At 32.8% G+C, this 17,549-nt stretch overlaps 1 protein-coding gene and 1 long non-coding RNA gene across 2 annotated transcripts; both read right to left on the reverse strand.

Annotated features, from left to right (window-relative positions):
• Positions 1-1,288: 1,288 nt before the first annotated feature.
• On the reverse strand, positions 1,289-10,836 carry LOC136999047 (uncharacterized). The gene is made up of 3 exons (XR_010889458.1): positions 9,697-10,836; positions 9,216-9,633; positions 1,289-2,551 (listed from the first exon to the last, which is right to left on the reverse strand). It is a non-coding gene; the product is annotated as an uncharacterized lncRNA (long non-coding RNA).
• LOC136999046 (uncharacterized) lies at positions 3,602-9,209 on the reverse strand. The gene is made up of 2 exons (XM_067352445.1): positions 4,552-9,209; positions 3,602-4,444 (listed from the first exon to the last, which is right to left on the reverse strand). Exons 1-2 carry the CDS (start codon positions 5,597-5,599, stop codon positions 3,888-3,890), a joined length of 1,605 nt encoding a protein of 534 aa, XP_067208546.1. The 5' UTR covers positions 5,600-9,209; the 3' UTR covers positions 3,602-3,887.
• Positions 10,837-17,549: the final 6,713 nt, after the last annotated feature.

Below are 17,549 nucleotides of genomic sequence, written 5' to 3' on the forward strand. Positions count from 1 at the left end.
ATTTATTAAAATAATTCTTTAAGAAATTAAATTAAAAATGTTGCACTAACATCCTGCGATGGCTCTGGATGCCCCTTCTATTATATTTGGAGAAATAAAAAGATTGATAACTCTAAGAAATGTAATTCTGAGGATCAAATTGACGTAACTATATCTTATGGTAAATGCACATTAATTATAAATATTTTTATGATACAATTATTGTAACATTAACATAAATAGTAATCTCTTATTATATTTCTAGATAATATTAGCGCAATAGTAAGCTGTGATAATATGAGTGAAATTAATAATGAGACTTCTATCTCTACTAAAAGTCATGATTATAAAAAAAATATTAAGTCCGCATCTTCAATGTTAGATGAAAAAAGTTCTAAAAACACTGAAACTAGTGTTATGTCCTCAGAAATTGATTACCAGAAGAAAATGACAGTTTTTACCTCTACTAGTAAGCATTATTATTTATGAAAACTTCTCAATTGCAAAATTCAGTAAATATTCTCATGAAATTTAATTTATTTATTTAGGAAATATGAACGAAACCGATACCTGTGATGATTCAAGTATGAATGAAAAGATTGATAATTTTAAGGAACAATGTAATTCTAAGAATCATATTGATATAGCTATATCTTATGGTGAATGTACATTAATTATAAGTATTTTTATAAGTTTCAATTATTCTAATGTAAACATATGTAAATAGCTATCTCGTTTTATTTCTAGACAATACTAATGCAATCATAACCTGCGATAATATAAGTGAAACTATCAATGCAACTGCAGTCTCTACTAATAATCATGATTATGAGAAAAATTTTAAATCTATATCTTTATTGTCAGATGAAAGAAGTTCTAAAACTGAAACTAACGCTGAAACTAATGTTATATTCTCAGAAACTGATTGCCAGAAGGAAATGACAGTTTTTACCTCTACTAGTAAGAACATATTTATAAAAATTTCTTAATTGCAGAATTCTATATTGTAATATAATGTATTTTAATTGTTTAGGAAATGTAAACAAAGCAAGTGTGATACATTTGAATCAAGAAAGTGAAAGTGATACTTTTTTCTATACTGAAAAAAGCGATTTTTTTGATAATTTTGATATTTCTATACCATGTGGTAAGTATCAAAATGCATAGTACATTCTGACGAGTATTATTGAAGAATAATGTACAATATTTAATGGTTTTTTTGTTTTAGATTTGAATACAATAACAAATTTGCATAATGTAAATGTTATGGAAAATGTTAATACTGAAAACATAGAAGAATGCAAAGAACTTTCTTCTACTTGTAAGTATATCAATTTTTATTTGTGTTTTCATATTTATTGCAACTACTAGAAATCTCTAATAGCTATAGATTGACAATATTCACGGTATTCACTGATAACCTTTTTCATATCATCTCTAACGAGCATTAAAGCGAGTTGTGCTGAATCGAAAAGTTTATTATTACTATTTTACGAGTTTTGCAATAATTAATGAATTATTAAATTATAAAAATCCGTGAATGAGCATCCGCATGAAGACATCTTAGCATTTCTGCGCCCTCATGGTTGTTAGACGTGCGACTCAATAGTAGTAGTATTCTAGCAATAAGCATTAATAATTTTGATTTAAAGAAAAATTCTTTTATATAAGTATTAATTATGTATTTTGTTTAAAAATTAAAAATATTAAAGTATATATTATACATTTAATATAAATATAAAAATCTAATAATTTATTATTTATTTTGATTAAAAATCAAATTTCTTCCAATGTGTCACCATGTGTTTATTAGCGACTGTGAGTGCACAAAACATTGTGGTGTCTGTTGATGCGGACCTGTAAAATTCCCAAAATGACAAGAGATTTTTTTATTTATTACAATCTATTCTATCTGTTCAAGAAAAAATTATTATCGGATACCTTGTATATATATTTAAAATTTTCATAATTAGCCTATTTTATGACAAACCATATATTATAAGAGTAGTAGAAGCAATGCGCATTACTTATTGTAATAGCTGATAGTTCCGAAGATATTTATGATTCTGTCTGTATTATATTCATAAACTATTACTGAAAATTGTTATTTTACGTACTTGTTAATCGAGAAACGAAAAAATACATTTGTTTTGCGCTCAATTTATGTTAACAAAATAGTAGTACTATAGAAAATAACTCAAAAAGAACACTTGTAAAACATTTCAAGTCGACTAAGTTTTAAATACACAAAGTTTTAACGTACACTTTTTATATTATTTAAATTTTTATACTTTTGTAATGTAATATAGTAGAAAGTTAGTTTTGGGCAACATACGTTTAAAATACAATCTTGTACATTATAATTATTGCTGTTTTTTTTGCTGATTATGTAACCAAGTTTTAATTTGCGGTGAAGAACGTCGAACAAGAGAATTATATTTTTTCTTTACTTCCTGTATTTCTTTTAGAGACGGTAATGTACGATTCTGTATGTGTAGTGCAAACGCTTGAAGTACTGCTTGCTTCTCGTCTTCAGTCCATCTAACCCTTTTTGTTTTTCCATACGGAGATGCTAGAAAAGAACGTAAAATATTACATATAAAATAATATGTATGAACATAATACACAATTCGTACTAATATTTATATTTATATTTTTATGTACTTTTTATTTTATATTTACATTGTCATATATATTTATCGCGATAGATTATTGAAAAAAATTATGCTTTGATATATTAATTTCTTTTCAATCCTAAATCGCGCACGCTATCTATACTTAATAATTAAATAATTAAACGAACTTGTAGGAAGTTCGATTACAATTATGCTGCTGTCTCGTCCGGATGGATATACTTGTAGATTTTCAAAGCTCAGATTTGTTAAAGAATTCAAAAAAGGATCTTTATTTGGATTCTGCCCTCAACCATGGAGGACTTCTTTTTTGAACTAACGTTATTTAATACCGCGTGAGTTTAATTTAATTTGAGACAAAATATTGCATAATGCCCTGTAGGCGCAAAGTAGCTTAAAACCAAAATAGTGTAATAACGCCTGAGCGTGATAAATACAGAAGAGATAACGTGTATCAACGCGTGAGCGCAAGGTTGAAAAAGATATGCTTATTAACACATTAATGTGAGAGGTAGCATCACAACGCAACTACATATGAGCTTAAAATCTAGTACGTCTGTCGAATTAACAATATAGATAATCTAGAGATCTCTTGGGATCGCGCTCCAATAGCGCAAGAGGGTAGACTTAAGAAGAGATTTGGTGAAAACTGCTGATATCAGAATGCTGAGGTCCGATTAGGATCGTATCTTACAAGGGAACGTTCACAAGTGTCCCCCCCCCCCGATTTGATTCTCCTTGAAATATGTTGTAAAACATACAATTTGAGGAGACACGTATTTTTTTATAGCTGCCCTATCTCAAATTTAAGGGGTGAAACACCCCTTTGAAAAAAAACGGTTTTTTTCTTTGTGTGTAACTATCGCCAAAACCGTAGGAGATATAAAAAAATGTTTCAAATAGAAGTTGTAGGGCTTGTAATGGGCTATATAACTGTGTAGTTGGATTTTCAAAAAATGTTATTTTTTTTTAATTTATCCCCACCCCTTGTTATTATTTTTTCGAATTTCAAAATTTTTGTAATGACAAAAGTTGTAGCATTTTTTACGCTGAATTCAACCATATATGATTTTACTATGTTCCGAAATCGCATCTTTCAAAAATGAGTCATCAAGTATCACATTATATGTGTCGCGCTGCATGACGCATCGTTTATATCGCACTTGTGTTGTGCAATAGTCGCAAAATAAATATAAAAATGAAATACAATATGTTATCACATATTTGAGGAAGAAAAGTTTACTAAAATTGTTATTAAAGCTATATATATTAAATTTAGTCACACCCGTTATAGATGTTACAATAATGATACTCTATAAAAAAATGTTTTAAACATAATGATTTTCCGCACCAAGAACATTGTATTACAGCTATATCATTGCAATCTTCAATGTCACATGTGCTTGATGTTTGTTCAAAACTAAATTCTACTGGATTTTTAAATGTTTCTGGTCTTTCATTCGTATATCCACTTTTAAACCATGAATATTTAAATAAATTTTGATATCGAGGAGATGATAACTGATTGTGTATTAAAGATTGCAATTTTATAATATTATTTCGCTGATGTAAATTTATATCATAATTTAATAATAGAACAGTATCCGAAAATCTTCTTGCAAAGTTTTTCCAGATTCTAAACCCGTAAACATCCAACGGCTGTATTTTTCCTGTAGTTCCTTTCGGTATTACCATAGTAGTAACTTGTTTTTCCATTGGTGTTAAATCAGTAACAATTGCTGGACATTGCCCGCTCCATGAATCCATAAGAAGAACACTATCGCGGCCTACATTTGGAAAATAAGCTTCTTCCAACCATTTTTTAAAATGATCTATAAAATAGAAAGAAAAGTGTGAATAATAATTATAATTATAATAATATTTTTATATAAGATTAAAATATATTATAAGATATAAAAAGCTAAAATTTATCTCATACCTGATGTCATTTTACCGGATTTCGAAGCAGTTACAATAACATTTGATGCTCTGAATAAATTTTCTTGTACTCTAGGCCCAAAAGTACCACTATGTTCTTGTAATACGATAAACAAAGGTGACAGTAATTTTCCATCACAAGAAATTGTTGGTTGAATAGTGTACGAATGTGTAGTTGATGATACTGACTGCACCACACGGTCTATTGTCTTCATTCCTTGATCAGATAGTGATCTTCCAGAGTGGATTTCTAATTGAAATCCACTTTGATCTGTATTATATACATTTTCCAATCCAAATCGTTCAATGAGAGGTTTTACTACGGTTACAAAATTTTCGGCTTCTCTTTGTATATTATGAGAATCTTCTAACGTTTTTCTTGTAATGAATTTTGTTATTTTTCTGGACACAATTCGATGAGACTTTTTAAATCGTAATAGCCAACTAGGAGATGCTTGAAATACAGGATCTAAATCTCCTATTTCTCTTTGAGCTTCCAAGGTCCATCTTTTTATATCAACATCATGAATTATTAGTCCTGTCTGCACAGCTACATTAAATTTATCATGAGTAGCTTTGGAAATATGAGATAATTTTTCAAGACGATTTCCACCGTGCTCTAACTGTTCTTCCCATCGCCTCAATTGACGTACAGATGAAATTCTTCTAAATGTGTGTTGTACTGACTTGAAAGGACGATTTTCTTTGTCCGACTGCTGCCAATATTCAACAGCTCGCCTTTTGTAAGAAACATCAAAATTGTCGTTATCATGGCATTGCCAATTGTGAGAATTTGAATTATCTTCATTCCATGCTTCCTCATTTTCTTCAATAATTTCAAAAGTATGCAATTTATCAGGTTCTTCATAATCAAGCGATGTTTCTTCTGTCACTTCTAATCCGTTAAATTGATGAATATTCTCCAATATTAACTTCTGAATATTTTCTTTTAATTCTATTTCGGCTTTATTTACTGGCGTTTCCATAAGATGCATAGTAGTTATTGATGTTAGTAAAAGTCTAGCAACGTTGAGTGGATTGATAATCATTTTAATTGATAATTCTTTTCCCGAAAATTAAATTTAAGAAAAGAAAAACAGTTGCAGATACGATTTCACCAAGTTCGTTTCACAGACTATGAATGTAGGCCTCTTGTACGCATTTATAGCTTCCATTCACACTTGTTTATTATTAACTTATGATTACATAATCTAATCTTTCGTGTAAAATCACGTCTCTCAAACGTGATGTTTTCAAATTAATAATATATTTATACTTGTTTTTCTTAATTTATGATTAAATAATATTCACATTTTATATACACATGTATAGCTAACTTGCATATAACAACGCGCTGCGCACAAAATGCAGTGATTATCTATAAGAATGTAATGTGGAAGGGATGTTTTAGCAACAATTTTAGTAAACTTTTCTTCCTCAAATATGTGATAACATATTGTATGTCATTTTTATATTCATTTTGCGACTATTGCACAACACAAGTGCGGTATAAACGATGCGTCATGCAGCGCGACACATATAATGTGATACTTGATGACTCATTTTTGAAAGATGCGATTTCGAAACATAATAAAATCATATATGGTTGATATCAGCGTAAAAAATGCTACAACTTTTGTCATTACAAAAATTTTGAAATTCGAAAAAATAATAACAAAGAGTGGGGGTAAATTAAAAAAAATAACATTTTTTGAAAATCCAACTACACAGTTATATAGCCCATTACAAGCCCTACAACTTCTATTTAAAACATTTTTTTATATCTCCTACGGTTTTGGCGATAGTTACACACAAAGAAAAAAACCGTTTTTTTTCAAAGGGGTGTTTCACCCCTTAAATTTGAGATAGGGCAGCTATAAAAAAATACGTGTCTCCTCAAATTGTATGTTTTACAACATATTTCAAGGAGAATCAAATCGGGGGGGAACACTTGTGAACGTTCCCTTGTTAGTGTAGCTTAAAAACAAAATACGGTATACTTAATACAAATTAATAAAAGTAATTTATGATCCTTTTTGGATCGTGCTATCGTACTGCATATGCATAATATTGCTTAACAAAATGTCAACTTGAGCGACTTATTGTCTACTTAGAATTACGTCTCGAAAGGAGACATCATTGAGTATTGAGCGGTTATAGAAGCGTGCAAATACTTCCGATGATTTACTCCTTTTTTAACCCAGCGGTTGAAAGGTTTGAACGAGAGCAATGGCTGGGGTCTGCCTACGTCAGAGGTCTTTACCCGAGAAGGAATCTTGATAATTAAGGAATCCGAGAAACGGATGTTAAAGATTTGAATGACAGTTAGTGTTTGCATTCTTTGTGCAATTGTAAGAGCCAAGAGCGTAACAAGCTTTCCTGAAAATAATTCTAATGAAAAATTCTCATGAGGATATAAAGAGGCCAAATGTTCTAATACTGAGAATGGATCCCAGATAAAATAGTAACATGGGCGTTGAGGCCTTACAGCTGCGACGCCCCTGAAGAACCTCCTGATCAAGGAATGAGAGCCTATATCATTGACCGAAATGAGGGATATCACTGAGCGGTACGAATTCAGAGTGGTATAAGAGCCCACCCTGGTAAGGTGAATCGATAAGAATTCTAAAACAGAGGCTACTGGTGGGCCAAAGAGGCTGATGCCTCCTTCCTTGCAGAAAAGCCACCATAGCCTAATGGGTTTTGCATACTGCGCCACAGTTGCGTTCGAGAAAGAAGCGAGCGTTGTGTTTAGCGTCTGAGAAGGAGTTCCCTTGTTCAGGAAGGCTTGCCTGACAGTCTCGCGACAACCAGGGTAATCCTGGTCCAAGCGGAGTGAATATCCCTGAAAGGAGACGAGAGCCTGTTAATGTCAGGGTCAAACCGGATTGGTTGACTGATCATAATTCTATTAAATAGGGGAAACCAAGGTTGGGCTGGCCACCAAGGTACCACGACTACCCCCTCTGCTTCGTTAGTAATAATTTTGCGCAGAACCCTCAAAATCAGGATGAAGGGGGGGAAAGCATAAAAGTAAAACTTTTTCGAATCTAGTGAGAAAGCATCAATTGCTTCTGCGAGAAGATTCGAGAACCAGAAGACAAAGCGCGGGCATTTTCTATTAATCGCTGAGGTAAAGAGATCGATATCGAAATGTCCTAGGTGCTGATCAATCGTGTTAAAGTAACTCTGATTTAAAGTCCATTCAGTTTCCTTTGAAACGATACAAGATTCTGCGTCTGCCTCAAAATTCTGAGCTGAGGGGATATATGATGCATATATGAAAATATTTCAGTCTGCACACCATTTCCAGATTTCTTGAGCTAGGCTTGATAATAGCAGGAATCTGATAGAGCCCATACGATTGATATAAGATAGGGCGGTGGAGTTGTCTACTCTTAGGAGAATATTCGAATTATTATAAGAAGAAGCGACGCATCTCAGCGCATAAAATACCGCTAGAAGCTCCGAGTAGTTAATATGATAACGCTTTTCTTCCGGTGACCAAAAACTGTGGGAGCGGTTATTATTGCATACGGCTTTCCATCCTGTAAGAGAGGCGTCTGAAAAGATTTCCAGCGATCAAGCGAAAAGACTCGATCTGATACCATTCCTTTTGAGAGTTCTCTGCTAAGTTGGCCCGCCACCATAGAAGATCTTCTCTAATTGATGACGGGAGATGTATCTGGGTCTTAAAGTCATCTCCTGTGGATGGGAGAGCTATGAATCTAACTCTCTCTAGAATTTTTGTATGCAGTATGCCGTATTGAGCTGCTGGGCAGATAGAGAGCAAGGAGCCGATATGGCTAGCTAAGGACCAAATTTTACAATAATTATTGTTAAGTATATCTGAAGTCCTTTGAAGTAATCTGCTTCTCCTGTTAAGAGGAATAGAAATTATGAAAGTGGCTGTGTCAAAAATAAAGCCCAGGAAACGACAGGATTTTGACTGAGTCAGAACGCTTTTGCGTTTATTAATTAGGAAACCTAAAGCAGCTAAACGCCTTTCCGTTTTTCTGATGTTAGCTATACATTGCTATGCGATGATGCGACTAAGAGGAAGTCATCCAGATATATTACAGACAGGAAACCCTCTTCCCTGAGGGAATATGCAACCGGCTTCAAAATTTTTGTAAATATATACGGCGCTGATGCCAGGCCAAAGGGTAAGACCCTGAATTGATAAAGTTGGCCTAAGAAACGGAAGCGTAAATATTTTTTGTCTTCTTGGTGGACCGGGACAAGCAGGTAAGCGTCCTCTAGGTATATAGAGGTCAGGTAATCTCCTGGCGAGATGAGACGAATTACCGTCTTTCAATTTTCTAATTTGAAATGTGGAGCAATAATAAAACGATTTAGGCGTTTCAGGTTCAGGATGAACCTCCATCCTCCCGAGAATTCTTTGATGACAAAGAAAGAAGACAGGAATTGGACTCCATCATCTGTGGTCCGCTTGATCGCCCCTGTATTTAAAAGCCTCGAGATCTCACGCGAACAATTTTGTTCTTCTTGCCTGGCCAGACTGAACGAAGGTTCAGTGGTCTGAAGAGATGGCCGATGAATGAAAGGCAGGCTATAGCCGGAGATTGCCTCTAGGATCCTTGGATCCAATGTGATTTCTAACCATTGGGAAAGAAAACGGGCTAGTCTGCCGCCTACGATTACCTGGTTACTGCTCATCGTCTCCTCGGTCTCGATTGAGACCTGGGACGGTAATGACGGCGATTGCTGCTTGTCCCTGGTCTCCCTGTTGCCTTCTTTGAGCGAGGTTGCCTTCTTTATTTGCTCGCCAAAGGATGCACCGAAGAGAAGCTCGTCCGCTTCGTGTTCGGTCAACTCCGCGCGAACGGAGAGACTCACACGAGCGTCCGAAGACGCCGTACTTCATCTAGCGACCAAATTGTCGCGTGTGTCCTCATTGCCGCCTGTATCTTTTGATCCGGTCGGCGACACTGCCATAAAATTCAGTGGGCATGATTTGTGCCCGCCTCGTTGTTGTAAGCTGGTGAAATAGATCCGTGAAGATCTTGGCTCCATCACTGACCTTGGTGATGATTATGCGCGCCTCAGTAGTAAGAGAATCCTGCATGGCAAGATGTAAGAAATCAGATATGGCCTTACCAAAGGCGCAGAGAGCCACTCCTACCTGATTCTGATTTTTTCGAGCGAAATCGTCTCGTTTAATAATTGAGTTAGGTTTGAGAGCCACCCGACATTCTAGGTTTAATGCGGAGGCTTTGAGAAGAAAACCGCCTTAGCGGGCGAGTATTTTTTCCCGAAGCAGCTCGCGTTGGTCCGCCTGTAAGCCCGTGCGTGTTAGATTACGCTACGTCTGAGTAACGACCTCATCCCAAGGAGGAAACTCCTCGTTATCTTGGGCTCCAAACAATTGTTTGGCCAGGGAGGCGGAATCGTCCTCGCCTGAAACCGGGATGACAGGTGACAAGCCAGCCTGGCTCGGTAACTGCGAAGGCTGCGTGGAAGGTAGTCCAACTCGCTTGCGTCACTTACCAGTGGAAAGCATATGGAGAGAATGATGCTGAAGACATTGCCAACAAAGGTTGTGTCGTCATGCCGCCTGGTTGTGCTAAACTCAGGTCCAGCAGTATTCATACACACCTGGGGGGGTCTGGAAGCACCTGGGGTGCTAAAAGATCTGTATCCGAGTCCGATCTTTGTGAGTAGACTGAATTAGTCTCTCGACATGACCCCCGGTCCGTCTGCGGTGAGGCAGAGCGGACTGGCAACAGCGGCGAATGACGGCGCAGCGTCTTAACCTCACTTTGTGAGTGCATGTCAAATTGACATTTTCGCCTATGAATATATACGGCAATCCGATCAGTGGATGGCGACCTTTTCCTCTTTCGAGATTTATGGGAAGATTTTCTCATACCTGAAATGCAGAAATGTGACACAATTAAGGTACAAAAAAGAACACGTGTTGAGAAATCGCACAACAGGAAACTAATGACGACCGTGAGCAGGGGAGGGCGCGCCTGAGCGCAGGCAAGCGGCGCGCTTTTTGATTTAGAGTTAAAAATCCTGTTGAAGATAGCACGCAGTGGAACACTACTACAAGTATATCCATCCGGACGAGACACTGCATAATTGTAAGTGTTTAACATAGGGAAAAGAAGAGAATACACTTGTAATAGCGAGATTCTTACATAAACTAAAAGTAGATTAAAAAAGTACTTACTACTACGTTTCCGTTTTCCAGTTTGTTTATCTGTTTGCTTATGACATGTTATAGAATCAATTGAAGTATTAAATTGTGCTACGTCTGCACAACAAACAATATATGTATTATAAATTTTAGCACTTATAAAATTGAATTATTCTGTATAAATTCCATACAAACATCTATTATAATATAAAACATATGAATAATAAAATTACTTATATGTATGTACATAATGTAATTAATATTAAATAGCATTACCAATTTTATCAGTAGTATTAAGAATATCCTGGTTTAAAGTATTTTCTTTTTCAGAATCGCTATTCCATTCATTCTCTGATTCTTGTTCATTTTCTCCTTGTACTGCTTCTAGATATCGAGAAATTTTAAGTATATCTCTGCTTGCTTGTGGTTGCCTTGTGGTTGCTCCTTATGTATTTTATCCGCATGACCCATAAACGTTGCAAGATCCGAAATTTCAGTATCATTCAGATTGAACTGAATACAATGTGTCGCTATGTGTTTTCCTAATGTTGTACCACGCAAAGTGGTTGACTCACTTGCGTTACATGCACGTGCACATTTCCGCATTAAAACACATGCTCTCAGATATCGATATCTTTTTTTATCGAAACCAGGTAATCCAAAAATAAAAGGATTTTTTTTTGGTACATTTGCTTCTGTACGAAATTTCAAAATTAATGAAATACAGTCAAACATTTCGTTTGACAATAAAACGGGTACTGTTCGTCCCAACTTTCCTCTAATACAAAATCGCACGTATTTTTCGGCAATTTTTCTATCTTCGACTGATAAGGATTTATAAATATCACCGAACATATTTTTATTAACTTTAATATGATGTTTAAAATCTTCTATCTCTGCTCGTTCCATTTCTCCTGCTCGACGTCTATTAAAGACATGTATTGAAGTTAATGTGACCTCAGCCAAGGCAAGCCATTTTTCATATGTAAAAGATCCTTTTAATGCTGCATATGCTGCAGTTCTTTGCTTTGCCAAATGTACGTGCAACTTTTTAATATCATTCAATGATGGTAGATTAATCTTTTTATGCCTTTTATGAGCAGACTGCGTCTCTTTTACTGTTTTAGTGACACTTGTTCCAATATCTACGACAAGCAATTTTATAAAATCTTTGACTAATTTTTTCTTATTTTTATCTTCTTTTTTGATGCATTCCGAAATTAGAATATTTCCTACGTATTTAAGAAGAGTTGACAAAGTAGATGCTACTGCTGGAGTTCTATATAGTTGTGTGCCGTTATCATATCCTGCAATAATATTTATTGCAGAAATACAGTCATCATATAATCGAGGATGGTATAATGACTGAAAATCTTGTATATTTGTATTTATATCTTTTAATGCTAGGAGAAACCGACCGAGAAGACGTAACCTTGCACGAATCATATCATGTTGATGTTGTGCCTTGTATTTTATACACATTTTATTTGCATATATAATCAATAATTCGTCGTATCTCACAATATGTGTTATCTCATCTTCTCGCATAACAGGGAAAACAGTTTTTCTTAAAGCATCATTTGCCAATGGATGAAGTCTTCCGGTAACTTTTCTCCCCATAATCATAATATTTCTATTTTTTTGGAAATTTTTGTTAAAACAAACTTGAGAATGGTGTCTTATTGTGCTTTTCGCAAAAAATCCTTTACATTTGGCACAGGCTATAAAATCAGTAGCATTTTTCTTACATTTTTTATTTGGACGTCTACTTACAATTAATTGTCTAGTATTAAGTTCGGCTTGTGTGTTAAACTTAAAGTTTCCATTTTTTCGTATAGCTTCTATCATTTTCAATCTTTCTGGGTGTTTAGCAGGTAACACAACAAATTTTTTTACTTCTGCTTCGTTACGATGAACTGTTACTAAATGTCTTGCAAGTTGAGATTGCAACTTTTTGCAAAAAAAACAATAATTTTTTTTAGTTGATTTTGTATTAGAAGTTTGAACGTACATGATCTCGTCGTTACATATTGTGCCAACAGTATTCGCGTTTGAAGTGTCCAAACTTGAAACTGAAGTTGTAGTCTTGTTCATATTTTTCACGTGTTGTATAGATTCATTATGTATGTATGAAGAAGAACTGTGCTCCGAAGGTACATATTCCGAATCCCCATCAGTATCATTAGCAATTGGAGAAGAATGAAAACCATGAGATAATGGAACATCAATGGTTTATGAATCATCTTGTTGATCAATAGAAAGTATATTTCCTTCATCTGGTGATACTTCTTCTATGTATAGAATAAATTTTATGACATTTTATAATATTCAAATTGACAAATATCTGCTATTAATATTATAAATAAAATTAGAGAAATATCAAAAAAGCAAGAGTCGGTTATTTCCAACAAAAAGACAAAAATTTAAAAATATTTTGCTAATAGAATATACAAGTACTCGAGAATGAAATAGTCAATTTTACGTCTCTTAAAATAGATTTTAACGTCTTTTGAAATAGACTGTGTGAAAAAGTACTATTAAAATAACACATTATTTTGATACTACTATAATGTTATTAAAAATATCATTGTTGACTCCGCTAATAGACTTTTCTCTTTTGACACATTTTCAATATGTTCATTCTTAATATCAACATACCAGACATGCTATACGTCAATCGTTTAACACATTTCTCCACATTACTATAAACTCACATCCACCATATATTATAGCTATAACAATACAAAAAAATATACACACCAGAAACTTTTAAAGGAAAAGTAAGTTGTTTTATTTCTGAGAGTTGATCGTATATTTTCGAGTAAAAGTATATATAATAGACTACCTTTATTCATAAAATACTATTTTATTTTCCCAGCATGCAAAAAATGCAAAAAAGTGCAAAAAAAAATATTTTATATATACAAGGTATCCGATAATAACTTTTTCTTAAACAGATAGAATGGATTGTAATAAATGAAAAAATATTTTGTAATTTTGGGAATTTTACAGGTCCGCATCAACAGACAGCACAATGCTTTGTGCACTCACAGTCGCTAAACACATGATGAGACATTGGAAAAAATTTGATTTTTAATCAAAATAAATAATAAATAATTAGATTTTTATATTTATATTAAATGTAATATATACTTTAATATTTTTAATTTTTAAACAAAATACATAATTAATACATATATAAAAGAATTTTTCTTTAAATCAAAATTATTAATGCTTATTGCTAGAATACTACTACTATTGAGTCGCACGTCTAACAACCATGAGGGCGCAGAAATGCTAAGATGTCTTCATGCGGATGCTCATTCACGGATTTTTATAATTTAATAATTCATTAATTATTGCAAAACTCGTAAAATAGTAATAATAAACTTTTCGATTCAGCACAACTCGCTTTAATGCTCGTTAGAGATGATATGAAAAAGGTTATCAGTGAATACCGTGAATATTGTCAATCTATAGCTATTAGAGATTTCTAGTAGTTGCAATAAATATGAAAACACAAATAAAAATTGATATACTTACAAGTAGAAGAAAGTTCTTTGCATTCTTCTATGTTTTCAGTATTAACATTTTCCATAACATTTACATTATGCAAATTTGTTATTGTATTCAAATCTAAAACAAAAAAACCATTAAATATTGTACATTATTCTTCAATAATACTCGTCAGAATGTACTATGCATTTTGATACTTACCACATGGTATAGAAATATCAAAATTATCAAAAAAATCGCTTTTTTCAGTATAGAAAAAAGTATCACTTTCACTTTCTTGATTCAAATGTATCACACTTGCTTTGTTTACATTTCCTAAACAATTAAAATACATTATATTACAATATAGAATTCTGCAATTAAGAAATTCCCAGATAGCCAAATGTTCTGATTTTGCAATCATGTTGTCGACAACCGTTACAGCAACTAATTTTGGAAAGCTAGGGACAAGGTGCGACAACATTATGCTTATCGAGTTGAACTCACATGATTTCTAATTCTAAGAACAACAAATTAATGGCAACATGTTAACACCGATATGTTATGTGCAAATAAAAAATTCGACAGCAACATGACGACAACTCGTTGTCAATTTGTTATCCTCGATTTACAGCACTTTGATAACATTAACGGTGAGAAGGACGTCCCACTGCTACGCGATCACTAGGACACAAGGATCTAGCGTTACGCGCCGCTCGTATGTTGCCATTGTCATTTGTAGAGCGCTCCTCCCAACGCTTCATCGCGCGCCTAGTGATCGCATAGCAGTGGGATGTCCTTCTCGCTGCGCGCGCTTTACTTGCACGGATTCACCAATCTTTTTTCGTTAATTACTTAGTACTTATTACAAAAATCAAAAAATGGTAAAGGACTTTTCTACTCGATTTGACCTCCTCTACCTGTATATGACCGGTGGGGCGATTATTGCCAGACACCCTGTATATGCATAAATTCATGCGTTGTGGCATTTCTGTTGTTGAGTGTACATATAAATATATATATTAATTACATTATTAAGTGAAATAGTATAACATCGATATTGTGTTACTGTTAGCTTGTGTTTAATAAATATATGTATAATTTTAATTTAAAAAATTTTATTTTTTTTTTTAAATACATTTAATACGTTTTATTTTTTATTTTTTTTTTACAAATAATAGATAGTTATAAATAAGCAATACAATATTTTTTTTTTAGTTTTGAAAGTACAACTGTACAGTACTCAGCGTCGTGCCGTACGTTTTCTTAAAGAAGTTAATCGTCTCAAACTTCAGCAACTATGCTCTATATATCGCTCGCGAACACAATAGCAGGGAAATGGAACAGATCAGTATAACGAGTAAATTCAATAGAGTTCTAAGCGCAGATTCAATGCGATTGTCCGTAATATATCGGGTATAGCCTTTGCACTGCAGTTTTCTGACCTTGGCGTCCAGCGAGAGCAACATTTGTCCGTCAAAATCACGGTTATCGAAATCAATCTTGACGTTAAAGCGATAACAATCGGGAGGCAGCTGAGTACAGTAGTTTTGATAGTATAATAATTAATTATTTTCTAGATCATTTGCATCGTCTGTATTATCGATTGCATTGTCTTCTACTATTTCGCCAAACAAGTTGTTATCTGCTGCATGTCGCAATCTCTGTCGTTGTCCTCTTTCGCTCATTCTTTTTGTTACATTGCGATTTCTTTGTTTTCCGAAACGTACTGCCTCTCCTACTTTTCGGAAAAATTCGTCACGCAATGGTTTTCCAAAATGTGAATTCCTGCATACAGCATCTGTAAATTAGAAATAACATTAATTCGCAATTTATTGTATAAAATAAAATATTCTGTATATATTTTAGACAAGATAACTTTTTTCTAATATAGAGTCTATGTATGTATAAATGTGTGTGCGTAATAAAATGTATGTTTTAAAAGATTAATCAATGCAAGCAATCAAATCACAATTTATTTTTTATAACAACTTAATACTATACATGCAATACATTATATTAAGCCAAAAAAACTTATCATATATTGCTTTAATTAATTTAGTTTCAAACAATGGAAGATTTCCGCGCTCTCCCCAAGCTGAGTAATGTTGAATTGCATCATCAGTTATTGCCTCTTTCATGCAATATTTTATTGCATCGTGTAGAGTAAAGCCGCCTACAAAATGTAAATACTCGACCTGAAATAAAATCAATTGTAAATTAGAAAAAAAATTTTTATATTAGTTTTGTTATTATTACAGAAAATTTATATTTTTGTTTTGTAATTATTCCATGTTTTATAAATTTGTGGAAAATTTACCGCATTTTCGTATTCTTCATCTGTAATATTATTGAAATCTTCCACTTGTTGAATCGATTGCAGCGGAAATGAAGATGGCTTAAAAGGCATAATGTTTATTCGTTTGCGTAATAATTTGTCTAATTTTTCATTTATAGTTCTGTAAACATAGTGTATAATAATTATTTGATATTTTACATATAGTGCTTATTTCATAATTTACAATATATAGAATGTTTTTAAACCACCAAGTAATCCTTTAATAACTTTATAAATTAATATAAAATGTAATATAAAAATTGTCAAAACTATAATAGTTTTTCTACTAGAAATAATTATATTTCATGAATGACAAGGCGGAAGTTTCGCGTACTAAGGCACGGCGCAATGACAAATGACATAAATGTTGATATTTATAAATAAATATAGGATATTTTTATCATTTTCAATCCTTATTTGTAAAATATAACAATTTTCCGTTTAAAAACTATTACTATTCGATATTTTTATATTAAAATTATTAATTATTGTTTTAGAATTTCCTAAAGATTCAACCATCAAAAGATTATCCAATAGTTTTGGGATATCGTGTACATAAAATTTTTAGAAACTTATTACAAAATTTATAATAGTTGAAGCCTTCTTTGATAAAGCATCAAATGATATTACTTATTAAATAACATCATCTCATATAATTATTTTCAAATATTTACTCACTAATAATGTTTATTCATTTCCTCGCGTAGAAATCTAAAACAATTTAAAAATAAATATTACAATTATAAATGTGAACGTAATTGTTTATAATTAAAATATAAAATAATTATTACAAACAAATTTTTTCATGAGCTTTTGATAGACGATACTATAAATAATACGTGTAATATAAAAATAAACATTTTTATTTAAAAAAAAATTAATCCTGTTTATTATTTCTGTCACTTTTTGATAGTATTTAATATTATATCAATTATATTTTTTATATTACGCAATTTTTTTATTAAAGTCTTACTGAAAAAATAATAAGAGCTAATTAAAA

This window comes from Linepithema humile, chromosome 3, assembly GCF_040581485.1.
Source record: "Linepithema humile isolate Giens D197 chromosome 3, Lhum_UNIL_v1.0, whole genome shotgun sequence".
NCBI classification, from domain to species: Eukaryota; Metazoa; Arthropoda; class Insecta; order Hymenoptera; family Formicidae; genus Linepithema; species Linepithema humile.

Excerpts from the sequence above, each read along its gene's own strand:
- LOC136999046 (XM_067352445.1), bottom strand. The coding sequence starts at position 5,599 with ATGATTATCAATCCACTCAACGTTGCTAGACTTTTACTAACATCAATA. Across the intron at positions 4,445-4,551 it reads ATCCGGTAAAATGACATCAG|ATCATTTTAAAAAATGGTTG; the intron begins GTATGAGATAAA and ends TCTATTTTATAG.